The 19867-nt window shown below is 33.7% G+C and overlaps 1 protein-coding gene across 3 annotated transcripts in view; it reads left to right on the forward strand.

The window, feature by feature from the left end:
• The window catches only part of LOC128858369 (E3 ubiquitin-protein ligase ZNRF1), a 42272-nt gene extending 25314 nt beyond the window's left edge, over nucleotides 1-16958 (forward strand). The window contains exons 2-5 of one of the 3 annotated variants that reach the window (XM_054094572.1): nucleotides 6855-6950; nucleotides 14343-14448; nucleotides 14515-14594; nucleotides 14733-16958. In XM_054094572.1, coding sequence (XP_053950547.1) covers nucleotides 6855-6950; nucleotides 14343-14448; nucleotides 14515-14572 — 260 coding nt within the window. In that variant the 3' untranslated portion in view covers nucleotides 14573-14594; nucleotides 14733-16958. Of the gene's footprint in view, nucleotides 1-6854; nucleotides 6951-14342; nucleotides 14449-14514; nucleotides 14595-14729 lie in introns of all 3 variants that reach the window. The other 2 variants (XM_054094571.1, XM_054094570.1) reach the window with 2 other exon arrangements.
• The last annotated feature ends 2909 nt before the right edge of the window (nucleotides 16959-19867 follow it).

Raw genomic sequence — 19867 nt, forward strand, 5'->3', positions numbered from 1 at the left:
AAAAATACTTTGAAACTTTCAAAGTCAAAGGTAATTTGAAGTTAAAACAAATTACATATTTCGAACAACCCAAGTACCGTTGATTTAACGAAATCTTAATTTTTTGCAAAGAATGCTAAGTTTAACACGCCCACGCGGGGGCCGATTTTCATGTTTTTCGCTGTGAGGCGACGTGCGAATTCATGCAGCTCTTCTAAATGTCGTCGCGCGTTGTTGTTACAAATAAATGTTTTTAACGAATATACGTTAAATTTTCATTATTTTATTTTTGCTAATAGCACAATCGAATGCGCACCACCGCCGGATAAGTCGGTTCTACGTTGCTGGAACGGCCCGGATTTACTATGTATATGTCCGGCCAAGGACTATCACTCCATTAGCACTCCCTGTACATGTATGAGGAATGTTTTTACTGCTAGAACAACAACAACCACCCGATAAGACTGTCTAGTGTGGGCCACCGGTGGTACGCGCCGGTGTGAACGTGTTAAGCTGAAAAAAAACACCGTTCGTTTATTGAATACTAAAATTCATTAGCGTTCGTAATAGAGAAACATCAGTGAGATAATTTTGATGGTTCGTTAAACCGAAAATTCGTTATTCCGAAAGTTCGTTATACTGTAATGAAAAATGTCTGGAGGAGGAATGCATTGAACCAGAAGCAAGGAGAATATATGTAGTCTTGCATTTCCATGGATTTATATCCGACCACGGACTTGTCACTTCAGCACCATTCCCCGTACAGGTATGGGGAATGTTTGTGCTCTACAACAACAACAACAACAACAACAACAACAACAGAACATAGTCCCAGGGTTTTTACTTGAAAATATATTATATTATGACGCTTTTGTTCTTTGGACTGATTGTAATCAGTATAAAAAGATCTATTGAATGTCAGTTTTTGTTTCTAGCGAAACGGTGCGAATTCTTTTTTTATACCAGATCTCGCTCCGAAAAACTTTGTTCTCTGTTCTTATCTAAAAAACATCTATGTTGCATTTAATATAAGTCGAGACGTTTTTAATGACGCTAGAGTCAAAACTTTGAGGTTTTCAGCCGATTTTAATTATTCCAATTACCCTGAAAAAAAGTTTCACTGGTGTACTTCTGTGGTGATTCCCTCATCAGTTTGTCCCCAGAAGCGATTATTTAAAACGTGCAAATACTGATTTTGGCCCATAGAACCAGTAACCGGCAAAAATCACCCAAGCCGCTGTGAGCAATACGTACCCAGAACACTACTGAGCATTACTATGGCTCAGTACTATGCAAACTGTAATTTTTTTTCTGAAGATTGTGAAATTCTTACATACTATAAATCTTACGTTAGTATAAGTAAAGAATATCCACAAGAAAATAAAAAAGAAGTCCGACTATGCGCTAACTAAGAGCGAACGAAGAATATAACGAAGGCCAAGGATCAATTTGTTTCTTTTTAAAAATCTTAATATCTCCAAAACTACTCACGAAAAAAGTTAGCCAAAATGATTCTTCTTAGATAATTTAAATATAATTTCATGAAAAAAGTGCAATTACCTTTCATTAGAAATAACTGTGAATAGCGTAGCCCGAGTTGGACAAACACGTTTTAGTTTTTATTGATTACACCTTAATAGTTCTATCGAACCTCATTTTTTATAGCGGAACGATGCGTAGTCTTTAGTTACATGCAAAATCACCACTCAACTGTTTTGCTATTTGGTGGATCCAATGTCTCGACGTCCAATGTCAAAAAGTAAGCCAATTTGGCTTAGCTTCACTATTTATCAACTTGTAATAATCGCTGAATGGTTTAGTGCGTAACTATCATTCGGAAGGCGTAGGATCGAATCTCCGTGAAACACCAAACTGAAGAAAAAGTTTTTTCTAATAGCGGTCGCCCCTCGGCAGGCAAAAGGCAAACCTCCGAGTGTATTTCTGCGATGAAAAAGCTCCTCATAAAAATATCTGCGGTTCGGAATCGGCTTGAAACTGTAGGTCCCTCAATTTGTGGAACAACGTCAAGGCGCACATCACAAATAGGAAGAGGAGCTCGGCCAAACACACAAAAAGGGTTTAAGCGTCCGTTATATATATATATGTATAATAATAATATATTTTATTTAATTTTGATTTTTTATTAAGATTTATTTTTTCACCCCCAAACAAATTCAGTTTGCCTTACCAATTAACAAAAATTCTATGGAAAGTCTAAATATTCCGGTTTTTAGTGTAAATTATTATCATTTTTCAAACCAAATGCGCCATTATTTTGTATTAACCCGATTCAAAACTAAAGTGAAAATATGACTGTTTTTATAGTTTTTTTTTTTTGTCGAACTACTTGTGGCGCTGACTGTAGTTAATGACTTATTGTGTATATTTGTGCACCTGTTTCTATTATACTATATGTACCTATGTACATCCATATGTAAATCTATTAATATGTACATGCGTATATGTGTTAATGTATGGGTCATAACGATCAATACCAATAGTCGTGCAGGTAGGTACTACACTCTAATTAGACCACTATGCAGGGGCAAGTGCAAATGACCGCAATATTCAATCGATTTACCGGAATAGGCGAAAAATAATGTTAAAAGCGATGTTTAGAAATGTTATATGAAAAATTTATATGTGGTGTGCAAGTGTTGCTTTTGTTCTAGAATAGATCGCAATTAATGTTTTTGTGTACTAGGCTTATTTTGTATGACTGTATATGTAGGTGTTTGCATTTCTTAGCAGCGCTATCTGTTTTCGTCTCGATCGTAAAAAGATAAGTAACAAGCAAAACAATACTCGAAAGTGATAAGAACTTTTTGTAAAAGAAATCACTAGTAATTCAGAAGAAATGTCGTTCTAAAAAATTACGCATTCATTTATTTTAGGTGATTGCACCATGAAATGATAATCTTTCATACATACACAAACACTTAAATAAAGCCAGTTAAGTTCATGAAATCTTAAATAAATATTCAAATATATTCTTTCATAAACAAAATTGCATTCAACTGAAAAGGGAAGGTTTTAACTCTGTATCAAACTGCATTTTCGAAAGAACGCCATCACTTACATACATACATAAGTATATAAGTGTATGAGGGTGGTCAATCAATTTTTGAAAATTTAAGTAATGAACAATGGCCCCGATTATGAGTTACATTCGATCTTCGATATTCGCTGGTTGTCGAAGATCGAAAATCGAATGTCAATTTGGTATTATGAGCGGTGCAACCCTATCGAAATTTTCGTTGTTTACCGAATTTAGAGTCGAATGCAATTTTGCTTTCGATTGTGTAGCGTATTGTGGGAAAACTTGTTAAAGTGTAAGTTGTTTGCGATTATTTATGGTTTTATAGTAACCAAATAATAAATATATACAAATTTTGTTAATTTTATGCAGGTCGAAAGTAGTGAGTACCAAATAACAATTAGAAAGGCGAATCCACAATTCCCAAAAGGGATTTGCACCAAAGTACAAGCAGCAAAAAAATGGGAGGAATTTACAACGGAGCTGAACTGCTTGGGACCACCAGTGAGAACGGCAGCAAAATGAATTAAGCTTAATAATGTTTTTTTTTTGTGATGTTTATAGAATTACATTTTTATTTTCCCTTAGCAGGTATGGGGTGAAATACGTAGAGGAACTGAAATACATATTTTTCTCGAATGACGAATAATTGAATAAAGAAAATTTATAACAAAAATAAAACAGAAACTGTCGCGTAAAGGTTTTTATTTAATACTTTTTAAATTTTTCTATAATATTCTCAAAATTTCATTTCTTATGTTTTCTGCTTCTCCGTTATTTAACTCCACTTCAATATCTTCAGGTGCACTGCTGCAAGTGGTTTTCTGTACTGGACAGTAGGTTCATAAACGCCTATATAGATAATCTAAAGTTCTATAAAAACCTGTTAGGAAATTTCTGTAATATTAAGTACGTCAACACATTTTGAAAATTATAAACTTACTCAGTGGAAGCACCCCTCAACTGTAGAAGTAGAAAAAATTATCTATTGTAAATGCGTCGAGCGGTCGAAATTCACAATAGTCCTATTCTTCAACGAATGAGCACCAAATGAAAATTCGTTCGATCAGCACTTTCGACTACAGTCGAAGATCGAATGTTGCTCATAATAAGGGCCAATGTGTTTGCACGGTATACTAGTGCAGTTACGTTCTACGTTTCCCCAATTTGTGGTACCCCCCAAGTAATTCGAATTTTCGTGTTTTTTTCATCGATGAACTCTTCCTTCGGCTCATCTGTTACTATCGAGCCATTTCTTAATTCCGTGCCAAATGTGGTCGTTTTTTGCTTCATATCTGCGCCAAATCAATCCAACAATGTTGGGAATCGCTAAGCTAATCGATATGAATGTCACCGTGCACATGCAAAAACTGTCACCATGACTTTGTTGCCCGACAAACCCATTTTGATCTTTTTGGGTTTCGTTTCACCACAAGAAAAAGTACACTGTGTTGACTGAAGTTGACCAAGGGGTGCTTGGCGTATTACAATGAGTTCACAGTTGCGGAAGTGCATAAAAACTCCTTCGGATTGCACCAATTTCTGCTATGGTGACCTCAATAAAGCGAAGAGAAAATGTTGTTGTTGTTGAAAGGACAGGGTTTGGTTGGATTTAAATACCGGTTGCTCCGGTAACGTAGAACCGACTTGGCCGGTTTTTGCCGTAGTTTGTTGACAGACATAAGTTCAGGTCCTTCGATTAACATAGAAGTGACTGTAGTACAGGTTGCTGCTGTTTTTGTAACAGCATAAGCATTCCCCGCCGTGGCCGAATGGGTTGGTGCGTGACTACAATTCGGAATTCAGAGAGAGAACGTCGGTTCGAATCTCGGTGAAAGATCAAAAAATTAAGAAAAAGTTTTTTCTAATAGCGGTCGCCCCTCGGCAGGCAATGGCAAACCTCCGAGTGTATTTCTGCCATGAAAAAGCTCCTCATAAAAAATATCTGCCGTTCGGAGGCGGCTTGAAACTGTAGGTCTCTCCATTTGTGGAACAACATCAAGACGCACACCACAAATAGGAGGAGGAGCTCGGCAAAATACCCAAAAAGGGCGTACGTGTATATATATATATATAAACATTCCTTATATATGGACGGGAATGCTCCTGGAGTGGCAGTCCTTGGCCGGTTATAAATACGGGTCGTTCATTAATGTAGAACCGACTGCCATGGGAACGACTGTAGTAAACGTGGGGTGGAATACGGTACACTAGACAGGGCTAGTTTGTAGTAGACGTCGCTGGGTCCGGTGGGCTTTTTACTTTGCCCTTAATTGCAAAGTTATTAAACGGTTTGCCGTGTTCCTCATCAAGAAAGTTTTGTCTCGTTCAAGACTTTTTAGAATATTGCATTGGATTTCGTTTTATATTTAACCGATTCTATACTTAGCACACAACCAAATTCCGAGGTGTTTTTTTAAGAGGATATTTATATAGTTTGCTCCAAAAGAGATGCAGCCGCACAAACCAGTACACACACCCTTTATATCCCTTAAGCAGAATACGCTGGTCAGTCTCCGCCAGGGTTCGCTTTCACTTAGCTCGCCACCAAACATGGGAATGTGTTGCTACCAAGAGAGGATATTTGATTGAAATCTGAAGTTGTGAGCTTCTTAAGACGCATGCTAAGGAATCGTTCCTATTCACTTTCAGACGAATAACAGTCAAAAACTCTCTTCGCGGAATCATCCTGTCTTGTACTTCTTCTATCGAGTTGCTATCGCGTACGTACTTTGCGTGTACCGCAAGATAAAAAAAGTGTCAAAAGGCTCATTTTTCTATTATAATATATGATGCGAAGTTTTTGCCGAGAAACGTGATTTAATATTTATTATTCTAAATGGATATTTTTACATAATTGATATTAGATTAGAATAAAATTGATAAATCGGTTTTGTGTTTGGAAGGTGGCAAGTGTCTGGAAAACGAAGAAAGATACAGCATCGCATAACATATTTGAATGTTCAACCTGTGTCGTTTGGGAATGATCTGAAGTGTTTCCAATTTCACGTACTTCAACCTTGCAGAACTTATTCGCTTTACTAAAAGAGTTTTCCGTCTGAGCCGTTGATTTCACGTACTTCAACCTAACGGGTTTTACGCGCTATACTAAAGGCTCTTTCCGTCCTTTGTGTCACTTATTGATGCGAAGTGGCTTAGATTTTATGTACCTCAACCCTGCTGATCTTATTCGCTTTACTAAAAGGATTTTCCGTCCGAGCATTTGTGTAACTCAGTGCTGTGTGTGTACAGCGGCGTTGGTTATGGTTGATGTCTCTGTCATATTAGTCTGTATTTTTTTCACCATGAACAGGTTATCCATGGAAACAGTGACATATTACTTAGACGCAACAGATTGAATTGCTTTCAAAGCCAGAGGTTAGCAAATTTGCTCGTTCAAATAAAATTTCCCATGGAACTTCTAAAACGCATTTTTTTTTGCTTAGATTCTTTATTAAAAAAATTAATTCTAATAATGGTATATAGAGCATTTTATTAATGCTCCTAGTTAATATAAGTTTGTTGTGGCATCCCCACACATGACCTTTAACCAGAGATCAGATCGCAATTGTTAAGTTAACTTTATTAGTACACAGCTGGTATTTGTATGTGTGTGAGTATGTGTGTGCTGAACTCCATTAAACAATTGCGACGTCCATGTGAACATTTGGTTTAACAATCGCATGTTGGCGCATTCACTTTTTCTGCTCAACGCAGCGATTAGTCATCGCTTGCAGTTAGCATTTACGTCACTTTTCAATATTTACTAATTAGTATCTAAATATGTACATATATACCCATGCATGATAACTATTTTTGGTTTTATTTGTACTTCCAGGTATTAAGTGTCCAGTATGTAACAAATTTGTGTTGCCCGACGATATTGAATGCCATTTAGTTATGTGCCTCACCAAGCCACGACTGTCATACAATGGTGAGTGTAATAATTAAAAAAAAAAACCAAAGAAAAACAAATAAGATTATATCAGTAATTAATGCATGCAAAGTCGACTGTGTTAAAATTGATTTTGTTTTTATTTATTTATTCATTTATTTAATTATTTCATGCATTAAAAAATTTCTTAATCCATCACTCAGAAAAAAACTCGATTAGCGTGGTCGTTCACTTACAACATTCTTTTCATATTTTTCTAACATTTTGTTTGATGCAAAAATATCGAATTAAGAAAATCTATTTTTACACGAACTTAAACAACTTTGAAAAGTATTTATAATTATAAAGATTATAAAAATACTTGCCTTCTCAACTGACTCCATATAGTCAAAGCTACGAGTATGGATTCATAGGTAGACCTTTATTATTCGATTGAGTTTCTAGGTAATTATTTATGCATTCCCAGAGCGAATAAGCAACGGTCATTATATTTATTACACCGGTCAGGTTTTTCAATTATTATGAGTGGAAGTTAGCAGAAGGCAACATGCTGTATAATAAAATATTCACATTTGAAAGAGTATGAAAGTTGTAGTACATAGCTCTGATTGTGTGCTAAAAACAAAAAAGTAAAATTTTTAAATTAATTTTTAATTAGTTCTTTACGAAGGCCTTTTGAAAAGCGCGTGCAAAAATAAAAACTACAGCTGGGGAAACGTTACACTAGGCAGGGCTAGTTTACTGGGGCGGCAGCCCCTACGCGGGAAAAACCTGTGTCATTCCGGTAACGTAGAACCGGCTGCCATGGGAATGCATAAAAACCACCTAGTTGTTGTTTTGGGGCAAACCTTTTTAATATTTCGACATAGGCTCCTTTTAGGCTTATATAATACTATACATCTTGTCCAACGCTGTTCTAGTTTGTTGATCCCTTCCGAATAATAGGATTTGTCCAAGTCTGAAAAATAGCCATTCGTTTCTGCGACCGCCTCCTCGTTTGAATAAAATCTTTTCCACGCCAGCTATTTCTTCAAACTGGTGCAGAAATAGTACTCCGAGGGAGCCAAGTCTGGAACATAGGGGTGATATAAAACGAGTTAGAACCCTATTTCCATTAATTTTGCGACCACAACTGCGGAGACCTGAGCTGGTGCATTGTCGTGATGGTAAAGGAAAATCACTCGACTGCCTTGGTTCAAATGAGTGCTACACACAAAGAAGTATACCGATCTGGCTGAAACTTGGTGTGTGTCCTTCCAAGAGTTTCTATTAACTAAACATAACCTCTTTTCAAAAAACATAACATAAAATATAATTAATACATTTTGACAAGACAAGTTGTGACAATTTATTTATTTCATTTCCTCATATCATTAAATTTTAATAATTTTTTCTTTAATGAAAATATAGCTTATACTCCTATAAAATCCATATAAATCGTGTATTTAAACTTTTTGCAAATTAAAAAAAATTCAACAATTTTCATTAAAATCAGAATTTTTAGCGAAATTTTGACTATAAAGTTTCAGAGCCCATTGAATATTTGAATTTGAGTATAATAAATTGCCCTTCGGCAGGCAATGGCAAATCGAGAGTATTTCTGCCATGAAAAAGATCCTCATAAAAAACCATTAGCCTTTCGGATGCGGCTTAAAACTGTAGGTCCCTCCGTTTGTGGAACAACATCAAGACGCACACCACAAATAGGAGGAGGAGCTTGGATAAACACCCAATAAATGGTATAGCGCCCCTTATATATATAAATATCAATTGATTTCTGCCAAACATTCGTTATATGGTATGAAAAAAAAGCATAAGACCGCCTAACTTTTCGACACCTTTCCATAAGTTATTTATTTAATTATTTAACGCAATGCATATACGAGGTGTGGCTGGCATGACGTTGTAAGTATTTTTATTTTAGTTTCACACATACAGTAATGGACAAAAGTCTACATACACCCCCTATTTTCGTTGGCTTGAAAGTCTGTTTTTGCGTTTTCCCCCCATATCTTTTTTATTTCATGTAAATTTATTGTGATTAGGAAAAGGTTTCGAATTAAACTGTATCAATACATTTTTCAATAAAATTTTTTTAACGCTTGGAAATAGGGTTTGTATGCACACTTTTGTGCATTACTGTATCTATTTTCTTAATATATCACCTTCATTGGGATGGGCGTATATTCCCTAAAAGACTACGCAGATTGGAATAGAAAATGAATTGTAGTTAAGGTGAGAAAACTAAGAAGATAGTGTCAAAATAGTAAAATTTCGTAAACAAACATTAAAAATAAGGTTAGGTTAATGTAAAAAAGATATTAGAAGAGAGTATAGAAATAAAAATGTTAATTGTAAAGAAGAAAATAAAATAAAATATAAACAAACTTTCAATTACGTCAGCTCCTCAACTAAAAAAAAATAAATAATTGGCGCGTACACTTCTGTTAGGTGTTTGGCCGAGCTCCTCCTCCTATTTGTGGTGTGCGTGTTGATGTTGTTCCACAAATGGAGGGGCCTACAGTTTCAAGCCGCATCCGAACGGCTGATATTTTTATGAGGAGCTTTTTCATGGCAGAAATACACTCGGAGGTTTGCCATTGCCTGCCGAGGGGCGACCGCTATTAGAAAAATGTTTTTATTAATTTTGCTTTCACCGAGATTCGAACCAAGGACCTCTCTGTGAATTCCGAATGGTAATCACGCACCAACCCATTCGGCTACGGCGGCCGAATTCACTGGGAGTCGAATAGCAGTGGCGATCTTCACTATTCTTTGCACCGTTATAGCTACGGGTACCATCAATATGAATCAAAAATGTAGAAAAACTTTTCAAATAATACACAAATAATAGCAACTATTGACCTAATATTAAAAAATTTATATATTTATGTATACAAGGTGGCACAATTAATCACGCTATCGGAAAATTTATAACTTTTGCAAATGGCGTCGTACGTCATATTTGGCAATTGTGAACTAGACAGCTGTAGTATACATACAGAAAAACAATAAAGCTCGTAAAGGTCCAAATAAAAATGTCCATTACCCAAAATAAATTTTTGTTTAGTAAAAAATTATTCAAAAACAAAATTGGATGATTAATTTTGTGCCACCTTGTATATGGCTATGTAGTATGTACGACGAGTATCTCTATCCGATTTCAACTACAAACTTAAGGCACACTTTCTTCACTGATATTCATCTTTTTTGAAATTAATATGTATGTATATAAAAGAATTACAAACAGTAATTTCATAGAAAATAATTTTTTATTAATAACCATATTATTACAATACCCGGCATCCGTTGCTATGCCTCGTTGAATAAAATCAAAACAACCAATCAGAAAAATATCAAGCAAAATTATTTTAATTTTCTATCTCACACCGTTTTTGAACTTTGCATTTGGGTCATAGTTGAACAGCTTATGCGGATTATGAGGTCTAGAGTGTGCTATAAATAGTGGGAAATAGGAAAAACTAAGATTTTTTAGCTTAAATTTAAGCAAATATTCGATTATTAGTGACGAATGACAGTGGTGGCGCGGCCTGGGGGCTGTGGGAAGGGAATTCCATCATAAAAACCTGCCTATAACCTTCATTGGGTGAAAATATGAATGTATACAAATTTTTACGTCATTTGGTGTTGTCGTTTCGTAGTGATGCGCGGACAACGTACAGACATTCACCTTTATAGTATAGATTTGTTATGAAAACTTAGCCCATTATATAACAAAAACTATATAAATCCAGATTTCCAGCTTTGCATGAAATTAAGAAAAAAATTAAACACATTTTATCAAAATTTCAAGCTTTTTAACTCCTTGCCGTGCCATTTAGCTCGACGAAAGTGGGGGACAAGTGTTACACGTCAACGCGTGGTAAACAGATCAGACTGGTGCGCGAGAAAGGTCACAATACGAACCGAAATGTAAATGCCTCTGATATAGACACTTTGCACAATACTGCTGTTCTGGAAATAAGCTCTTAATATCTTTTTTATTTATTAGTTATTTGAAATCCATTCCATCCATCATTACATTGCGAACTATTCCCGAGCCTGGCTCGTCATATTCATGCTTAGGCCAACATTTTTATCACGAGTCAGACTCGTTAAAGCACGGCAAGGGGTTAATTAGAATTTTTGGAAAACATTTCGGTTGCAGCTCGATTTATAGGCTCTTAGTTTTTTTTTAATGGAAGAACGTGTTCAATTGGAATCGGCTTACGATAGTGCAATCGATAATTCCCTACATATATTTTCATCAGAAAATGGCCCCCGCTGTAAATTGTAAAATATCGAATAAAACGCGGGACACTTAAAAAATTACACAGGACAGACATTGGAGAACCAGTGCGATCCTGCAAAAATTTGGGCGGATAGTCACCGTAGTTATAACGCTCTATGCGGAACTTTCATGGGTACTTCCTTCAGGTTGCGTACCACATTCTCTTTTAAAGATGCTGTGGACTCAAATATTTTTCCTTTGAGGAAACAGATAAACGTCTAATACTTGGCTGCTGCCACATTTAGCAATGCAGTTAAGGGAGCTAGAGTTCTCGAGCCAGAAATCGAGGCAACAGTTGCTAAAGTAAAGAGGAATATAAAAAATAAAGCGACACTAAAACCTGTTACGACAGATTTTGTGTGAAATGTGATATTCTGCTTCGGCGGTATTTTGAACGCGAAATTGCATCAGATATTTTTCATACAGAATATTAAGTTGAAACTAAAAGAAAATTAAGTTTTAGTTGTAAATTGTTGGCTTATATTAGTTAGGTATATATTTTAGCATGCCAGCAACTTCATTGAGAATCGAAAGGATGTTTAGTAGGACAAATGAAGGACCGTGGATCTAGATTAAGGCTAAGAGGGCATGTTATTTTTAAATACAACTATTTTGCTACTTGAATAAATCTACGTTAGAATACCAGGAATACCTTTTTTTCATTTATCTTTCTGAGTTTTGAAAAAGTTGACATCTAAAATTAGTATTAAAGAGTTATTCCATACAATACCCAAAGCTCTGAAAATAAAAGTTGTCCACAATAATAAAACAGTGACATTTTGCTGCTCCAGTGATTAGCTGCGGCTGCTGCAGGTGTTGCCTGAGGGTCTGGCTGCTCACAACCACGAATAGCACGAACTTGTTATAACTCTTTTGTATCTCTTTTTGAGTGATTGTTCCTATAACGCGGTTGTGTCACCTGGGGGATGAGGAGCAGAGATATTTGTGTTATCAACGGGCACCAATTTTGCGTGGATACACCCTTTTCTTTGAAATTCTAATTTAACAATTTGGAATTCTGTTGAAACTTTGTTTCATTTTTTTTTTCAATTTTATGAAATGGGTAAAACTTTGAGTTGTATATATTTTTAGTTGAGTTAAATATTTTTATGAGAAAATAAAAAATTTAAATAAATAGTCAAAATGTCGTTGTGCTATTATTGTGCTAACAATTTCAAATATTTGTCCCAAGAAGGAAGTGAAATTAGCGAACAAATATAAACAAATATAAAAATATAAACAAATATAAAAATAAAAACAAATATCAAAAATTGATAAGTTGTAGAAAACGCGAATTTTCCTTTTTTATCTCAAATATTATTTTATTTTACTTAAGTTTTATTTTAAAATTGAAGAAAAATTCAAATCTATTGTATTCTATTTTATTTTTATTTCTATTCAGTTTTCTAAAGGGGTTTTCAATTGGCGCGGGTCGATTTTGGCGCCCTGTGGCAGCCATTTTGTTTTGGTGACATCTGTCAAATCTTTTGTTTATTTTTCAGTTGTTTATGCCAAATCATCATGGCAAGTTACACGATTGAACAGCACGTTCAAATGATAAAACTTTATTATCAAAATGAGCGTTCATTAACGCAAACGTTGCGCGCATTGCGCCCATTTTTCGGTAGACGTGGTGGCCCTTCCAATTTCTTATGGCCCATATTGAAACATATGGACCTAGACGACATGTGGTGCCAGCAGGACGGCGCTACGTGCCACACAGCAAACGCCATTTTATTTCATTTCAACATCTACCCGCCCTTATTGAAAAACCCTTTATTTCATTTTTTTATTCTGATTTCATACTATTTATTTTAATAAAATATTTTTGTATTTTTTTTTTTTAAATAAAATAAATTTAATTTTAAATTTAATTTTTTTGTCGTTTGATAATATTTTATTTTCTTTTGTTCTTTTAAAATTAATTAAAAATTCTATTATATTTTTCTATGTTATCTTTTCGTATTATATTCTATTTTATTTTTTTTTTCAATTTTGTTTTTTACTTTATTCTTTATTCTAATTTCATTCTAGAATTTTAATAAAATATTTTATAATTTTTTATTTTAATATATTTTAAATTTTATTTTACTTTAAATTTTATTTTATTTTAAATTTTATTTTATTTTAAATTTTATATTAGTTTCTTTTATTGTATATTAATAAACTTTTCATATTATCTTATCTATTTGATTTCATTGTTTTGTATTACTTTTTCTACTCCATTTATTATTAAAAAAAGCCAAATTTTATTTTACTTTTTGTTTTTATAAAAAATTTATTTAATATTATCTTATTGTGCAAATATTTCATTTTATTTAATTTCATTTAATTTAATTTTATTTCATTTAATTTTTTTTTCTTCTAACTTCATTTATTTACAAGGTGACGCAAAATTAATCATCCAATTTTATTTTTGAATAACTTTTTTACTAAATAAAAAAATGATTTTGAGCGATGGAAATCTTTATTTTGACCCTTATGCACTCCATTGCTTGTCCGTTTGTATACCGCAGCTGTCTAGTTCACAAGTGTCAAATATGATTGACGTACTTCGTCATTTGCGTCATATAACTTTTCCGATAGGGAATTTTGCGCCACCTTGTATTTTTTTCATTCCATTAATTTCTTGCTTACCTCATATTTTATTTTATTTGACTTTATTTTATCTCGTCTTTAATCTTTTTTATTTAATATTTCTTTGTTTTAATTTATTCTACTCCGTCTTTAATCTTTTTAATTTAATTTTACATTATTTGCATTTTTTAACTTACCTTGAGTTTCAAATTTCAAATCTCTATTTTATCTCTTAATTTCTTATTCTTTTTTATTTCCTTGATTTTATTTTATTTTAAATTAGTTTTGTATTAATTTTATTGCATTTCATTTACATTGGTTCAACCTTTTTAAACTTCCGCTCATTGGTTTTTTTTCCAATTTTATTTCGTTTTACTTTAAATTCATTTATTTTCCACCCAACTTCATTTAAATTTTAATTTTATTGCAGTTTTTGTTTAAATTTATTCAGCTCAATGTGGCGTATTTTAAAATTCAATTATTTAAATTATTTCAACGTATATAAAAAATGTCCGTCTATCTATAAAAAACGTCTAATTCCATTATTTTCTCTAATTTTTCAGAGGATGTTTTATCCGATGCTAAGGGCGAATGCGTAATTTGCTTAGAAGATTTGAATCCCGGTGATATTATTGCGCGATTGCCGTGCTTGTGTATTTATCATAAAGGGTAAGTTTGACCATTTCTTTCGAACATCCCTTCAAATTTATAATAATAATCGCTACTTTCTTGCAGCTGCATCGATCGATGGTTCGAGGTGAATCGATCTTGCCCCGAGCATCCCGGCGACTAGTTGAACCTCACAAAGTAAATTAGTAAATAATTTTTAATATGAAAACGATTACTCAAATTTATAATTATTACCTTTATATTTGTTTTGTTTTTCTTTCTTGTTTCTTTCGTTGCCATTGCTTTATCGACTTTTACTCTGTTTCATTATATTATATAAGCAGTTTTAGAGAGGGACATGAATTGGAATCATAACTAATCAATGTATTGAGTAATAATGAACCTAGTGATATAATCTATATTCAAAAAATAATAAAATAGAAATTAGTTGTAAATTCTTTTTTATACTGTGACGTAAAAATAGGCGAACATAATAACATAAACTTTAAATTAAAAAAAAAAAATTAAAACAAAAAAAATAACACTTGAGGAAGTAAAAGAAAAACCTAGCAAAGAAACATTAAAAACTAAAAAAAGTTTAAAAAATGCAAACATAAGAAAACATAAAATATATAGAGTATGTTCGTAATTTCTGTGTGTCTTATCGTTTATGAATATGAATATACAATAGTTTTGTTGTGATTTAAATTGTATTGTATATATTATATAAATTATGTCAAGTCGAGAAGTGTTAGACGGCATGAGCATACATAAGTAATAGATAGTAGAAGATACCAACGCAGCAACAACTCAACTAAATTAAAATCAACTCAACTCCAATGCAACCTACCAAACAGGGTAAATGCAAAGCCATGTTTTGTTCAATGAAACTTAACAAAACGAACACCAACAACAGCAACAACAATAACAACGACTAAGTATGATTGGAAGCAATGCTGAAGACGCATGTCAATGGATTACAAAAAGGTGCTGCACACTGCGGCCCAGTGTGCGTTAGTTATTTGATTGTGATTGCCTATATTAAGTTTTTGTCTATGATTTTTGCTCATTTCACGTTAACTGTTTTTGATTTGGCTTAAATTGTACGCATACATACTTACATACACGCAAACAAAAACAAATGGAAACTCAAAAAAAAATATATATATTATAGTTTTTAGTGTAGGTAATGTTGTGAATTGTGAATTGAGAAGTAAGATACGTTTTTGTTGAGCCAGTAACTCCCCGCCGCAATGAGAAATCACATACAAACACTCATAATTATATAAAAAAAAATATGCACATACACATATGAAAAGGAAAGTATGTATGTGAGTCAAGTGAAGATGCTGGATGTCTGCACGTCAAATGGATGGGGAGGTGAAATGGTGGTGGAGATGCATAGCGTTAGGACGATGAGGCATTAGTTGAAAGTACACTTTACTCAAAATGTCAATATCATTTGGTTAAAAAAATAATAAGAAATAAAAACTAAAAACTAAAATCAACAATTAAAAATTAAGAAAGTACGCGTATAATTTTATTGATGAGGGTTAAAATAAGTTTAACTGGATATACAAGCATACATACATATAAACTATATTTACATATAAACATAGCTATGTAATTTAAGTTTAGGCTCGAAAGAATGGTCATTAAATGTCCACAAATTAAGCAAGAAACAAATAAAGATAAATGCATGTAAACTGAAGATAAAAACAATAACTAAACCTAAATGAAACTCACAAATAGGAATCACAAAAAAGGGGAAATAAAATAAAAATAGCGAACAAGTAACAAAATATTAATAAAGCAAGATATTGTAACGCATTTCACCGTAGCCGGATACAAAAAAAAAAACGCATAACGCAATGTAGGAAAAATCAGTAAACAAAATACAAAAATGCTAGTATAAATCGGATGTTAGTAAAACAAAAAGAAAGAAATCGAAGCAAACGTGAAAATCTTGTCAAGCATATACCAAATCATTATTAAGCGTAGCAGTTAAATTTGTACATACATACATACAAACATAGCATAGCAACATTCATACACTAAAATACATACATATTTATATACACAAGTAAATTAGAAGTACATAAAGAAATAACAAGAAAGAAATTCACACAAATCTAAGGATCATAAAAATTGAAATTGAAAATGCAGTTAAAAACGAATTTAGAAATGCATTAAGGATCAACAAAATTAAAAAAAAGAACAGAAGAAAACGAACGCATTATTGTAATAATCTTTATGTGCTTGTACGTTGCTGTATGTGAAATGTATTTGTATTTGTTTTTTACCAATCAGAATTGTTGCTAAATTACTAAAAAAATTTAACACAAATTAAAAAAAAATTGAAAAAAAAAACATGAACAGGTGAACAGAAATAGTTACGGAGACAATGTTTGAACCCATTTTATCTTGGTTATGTTTTAAATTTGTTTCCATGTATTGTATTTTTTATGTTTCAATATTAAACGATTTTTTACACTAATATAACCTATTTCTGAATATTGAAGCAACAATAAGAGAATTATTTAAGTAAACCGATAAAGCGTTTTAACGTACATATTTGTAACATTTGTCTTTATTTCGTGTAATGCGAGGGAAAACGATTACCAGAGAACGTTCCTGCAAGTATTTGAAGAAGGTAAAGGGTCTTTCAAAAGACGCGCCTAGATGTTGTTTTAAAAAAACATAAAAAAATGTGATTCCTTCAGGTTTCACAATTTTTATTAAAAATAAGTCTCTTGACAATTATACAGGGTTTGATTGAAAAGTAATGAGCCTTCCCGCGCGGAGCTTCTGCCAAGCGTTCAACCGAATCGGCTGGTGGGGGAAAATGATCGTTGGACCTTCCCCTTCCACTAGAAGGGGAGGCGTTTTGACGCCATCGAGGCGATCCAAAAAACTGTGACAGCCGAATTGAACGCGATTCCGGCGGATGAGTTTAAAAAATGTTTCCTGCAGTGGAAGGGCCGCTACCAGCGGTGTATTGACGCTCATGGGTCCTATTTTGAAGAATATTAGTTGTATAAGCCAAAAGGTTTAATAAAACAGCTTAAAAAAATAAGGCTCATTACTTTTGAATCAAACCCTGTATGTGTAAATTAACACCATTTAAATGCACACCGCCGTAGCCGAATGGATTGGTGCGTGATTACCATTCGGAATTCACAGAGAGGTCGTTGGTTCGAATCTTGGTGAAAGCAAAATTAATAAAAACTTTTTTCTAATAGCGGTCGCCCCTCGGCAGGAAATGGCAAACCTCCGAGTCTATTTCTGCCATGAAAAAGCTCCTCATAAAAATATAAAAAAATATCTGCCGTTCGGAGTCGGCTTGAAACTGTAGGTCCCTCCATTTGTGGAACAACATCAAGACGCACACCACAAATAGGAGGAGGAGCTCGGCCAAACACCTAACAGAAGTGTACGCACCAATTATTTATTTATTTTTGTTTTAAATGCACACCATGAGCACGTCTACAGATAAACTCTGCCAAACAGTCGATTCTTGCCTCATTCTTGACAACGCCGTGATATCGACGTTGTTGAAGGTTGCGCCACAGCAGCAAAATTCTCAACAGAACGTCCAGTTTTTAGTCTGCCTGTTTTATTTTCTATCCTCAACAGAACTAGTTTCTTGAAATTTTTCACCAACCTTTGAATTGCGGACGATTATTTCCACAAAAAAAAAAAAAAAAATTACAAATTTTTCGATATATTATTCTTAAAGATCGACCATTTTCATAATAAATTCAATAACTTTATATTTTGTTCTATAGTGTAAAATTGCGCATCTACCTGCTTGACTAATGTCGAATGACATAAAAAAATGTAATTAATTATTCGCTACTGACATTTAGACGTCACTTATGAAAGACCCTTTATTATCGGAATACTGCTGTAAAGTACAAATCTTCCCTAATTATTTTTGGCTTGCTGTGGGTATATAGGGTTTGGTTGCGTATAAATTCTGGTGATTCCAGCAACGTAGACACGGCTCATGGTAACGTATCACCGGAATGAATGTAAGTATAGCTCTAGTAGGATTAGTGATGTGCAAAACAATAGCAACGCTGCTCAAAAAATGTTGTGCTAGCTTTATATTTCTTACCTTGGTAATTTCTCCGAATAACTTTCGTGCTTATTTTGTTACTCCTGCAAACACATTTCCTAAAACAAAAATGGAGAAAAAATATGTCCATAATTTCTGCTCAGGAAAATATTAGGCGCCTTCGTTTCACCGAGCTTTAGCAAGTGGCTAATAGATGAAGCAACTGGTATAAGGGGTTAGGGGTAGACAGAATTTGCAAAAAATTTAATTTTTTCGCATTATTTTTAAGTATATCTTAAAAATATTTTGTGAAAATTTGAAGTGAATCCAACAAATACTCCAGAGCGTTCGCAAAGCTTTAAATGCGTTTTTCTCAAAACTATGTTTTTTAAACTGGTGATCACGGTAACTTAAAAATCGCTGGTAGATTTCAAAAAAATTTATAATTTATTATTTTTTCATACATTTCGATTTTTTTAAACAATTATTTGGGGGATTTTTCTCGCAAATCTGAAAAATATTTCCTGAGGCCGCCATATTGTTAAGCAAAGTTTCGATCAGACACAATATTATCTATTAATAAAACTAATTTCTGTTCTCCGATTGATTTTAGATGAATCTCCAAAGACTTGTGATGATCACTGCAAGAGACTTCTGGAGAAACGGGCTCTACACAAACAGCGATAACTTTTACAATTAATAATTTTTTTTTTAAATTTTGCTAAAGTCAAGTCGAAACATGATGTAGTAATGCTATGTTTTTATTTTTGTAAAATAAAGCAATGGACTAGCAAAAAAAAAGATTGAAAATCTTAATTTTTTCGGTCCTCTGATTAGCCCTAACCCCATAAGCAAATATTTCTTGGTACTGCTGGAAAAGGGCGGCCGAAAATTACATTTATTTTTGAAAATAGTCAGTTTTATGAGCAGAGCCCGGAGATAGCGATTGCCTTTCAAAGGGCAAATGGTTTTTGTGAGAAGATTTACATCCGCGGGACTAACATTGCCTGCTAAAAGGCGACCGCATTAGAAAAAATCGTTTCATTTCATCATTTGTTGTTTCATGTCCCCAGAGGGTTTCGAACCCGGTAGCCACAAACTCATTCGGCTACGATGACCATCGAATAACTAAAATTATATACGAGTATCCTGAATTATATACACAAGGCGGCCGTCGCAGCCGAATGGTTTGGTCTGTGACTACCATTCGGAATTCGGAGAACGTAGGTTCGAAAAAGAAGAAAAAGGTCGCCCCTCGGTAGGCAATGGCAAGCCTCCGGTGTATTTCTGCCATAAAAAAGCTTCTCATAAAAACCATTTCGCTGACGTTCGTAGTCGGCTAAACTGTAGATTCCTCCATTTGTGGAACAAAATCAAGCTGCTTATCGCAAATAGGAGGAGGAGCTAGGCCAAATACCC

Source organism: Anastrepha ludens, chromosome 3 (genome assembly GCF_028408465.1).
Source record: "Anastrepha ludens isolate Willacy chromosome 3, idAnaLude1.1, whole genome shotgun sequence".
Lineage (NCBI taxonomy): Eukaryota > Metazoa > Arthropoda > Insecta > Diptera > Tephritidae > Anastrepha > Anastrepha ludens.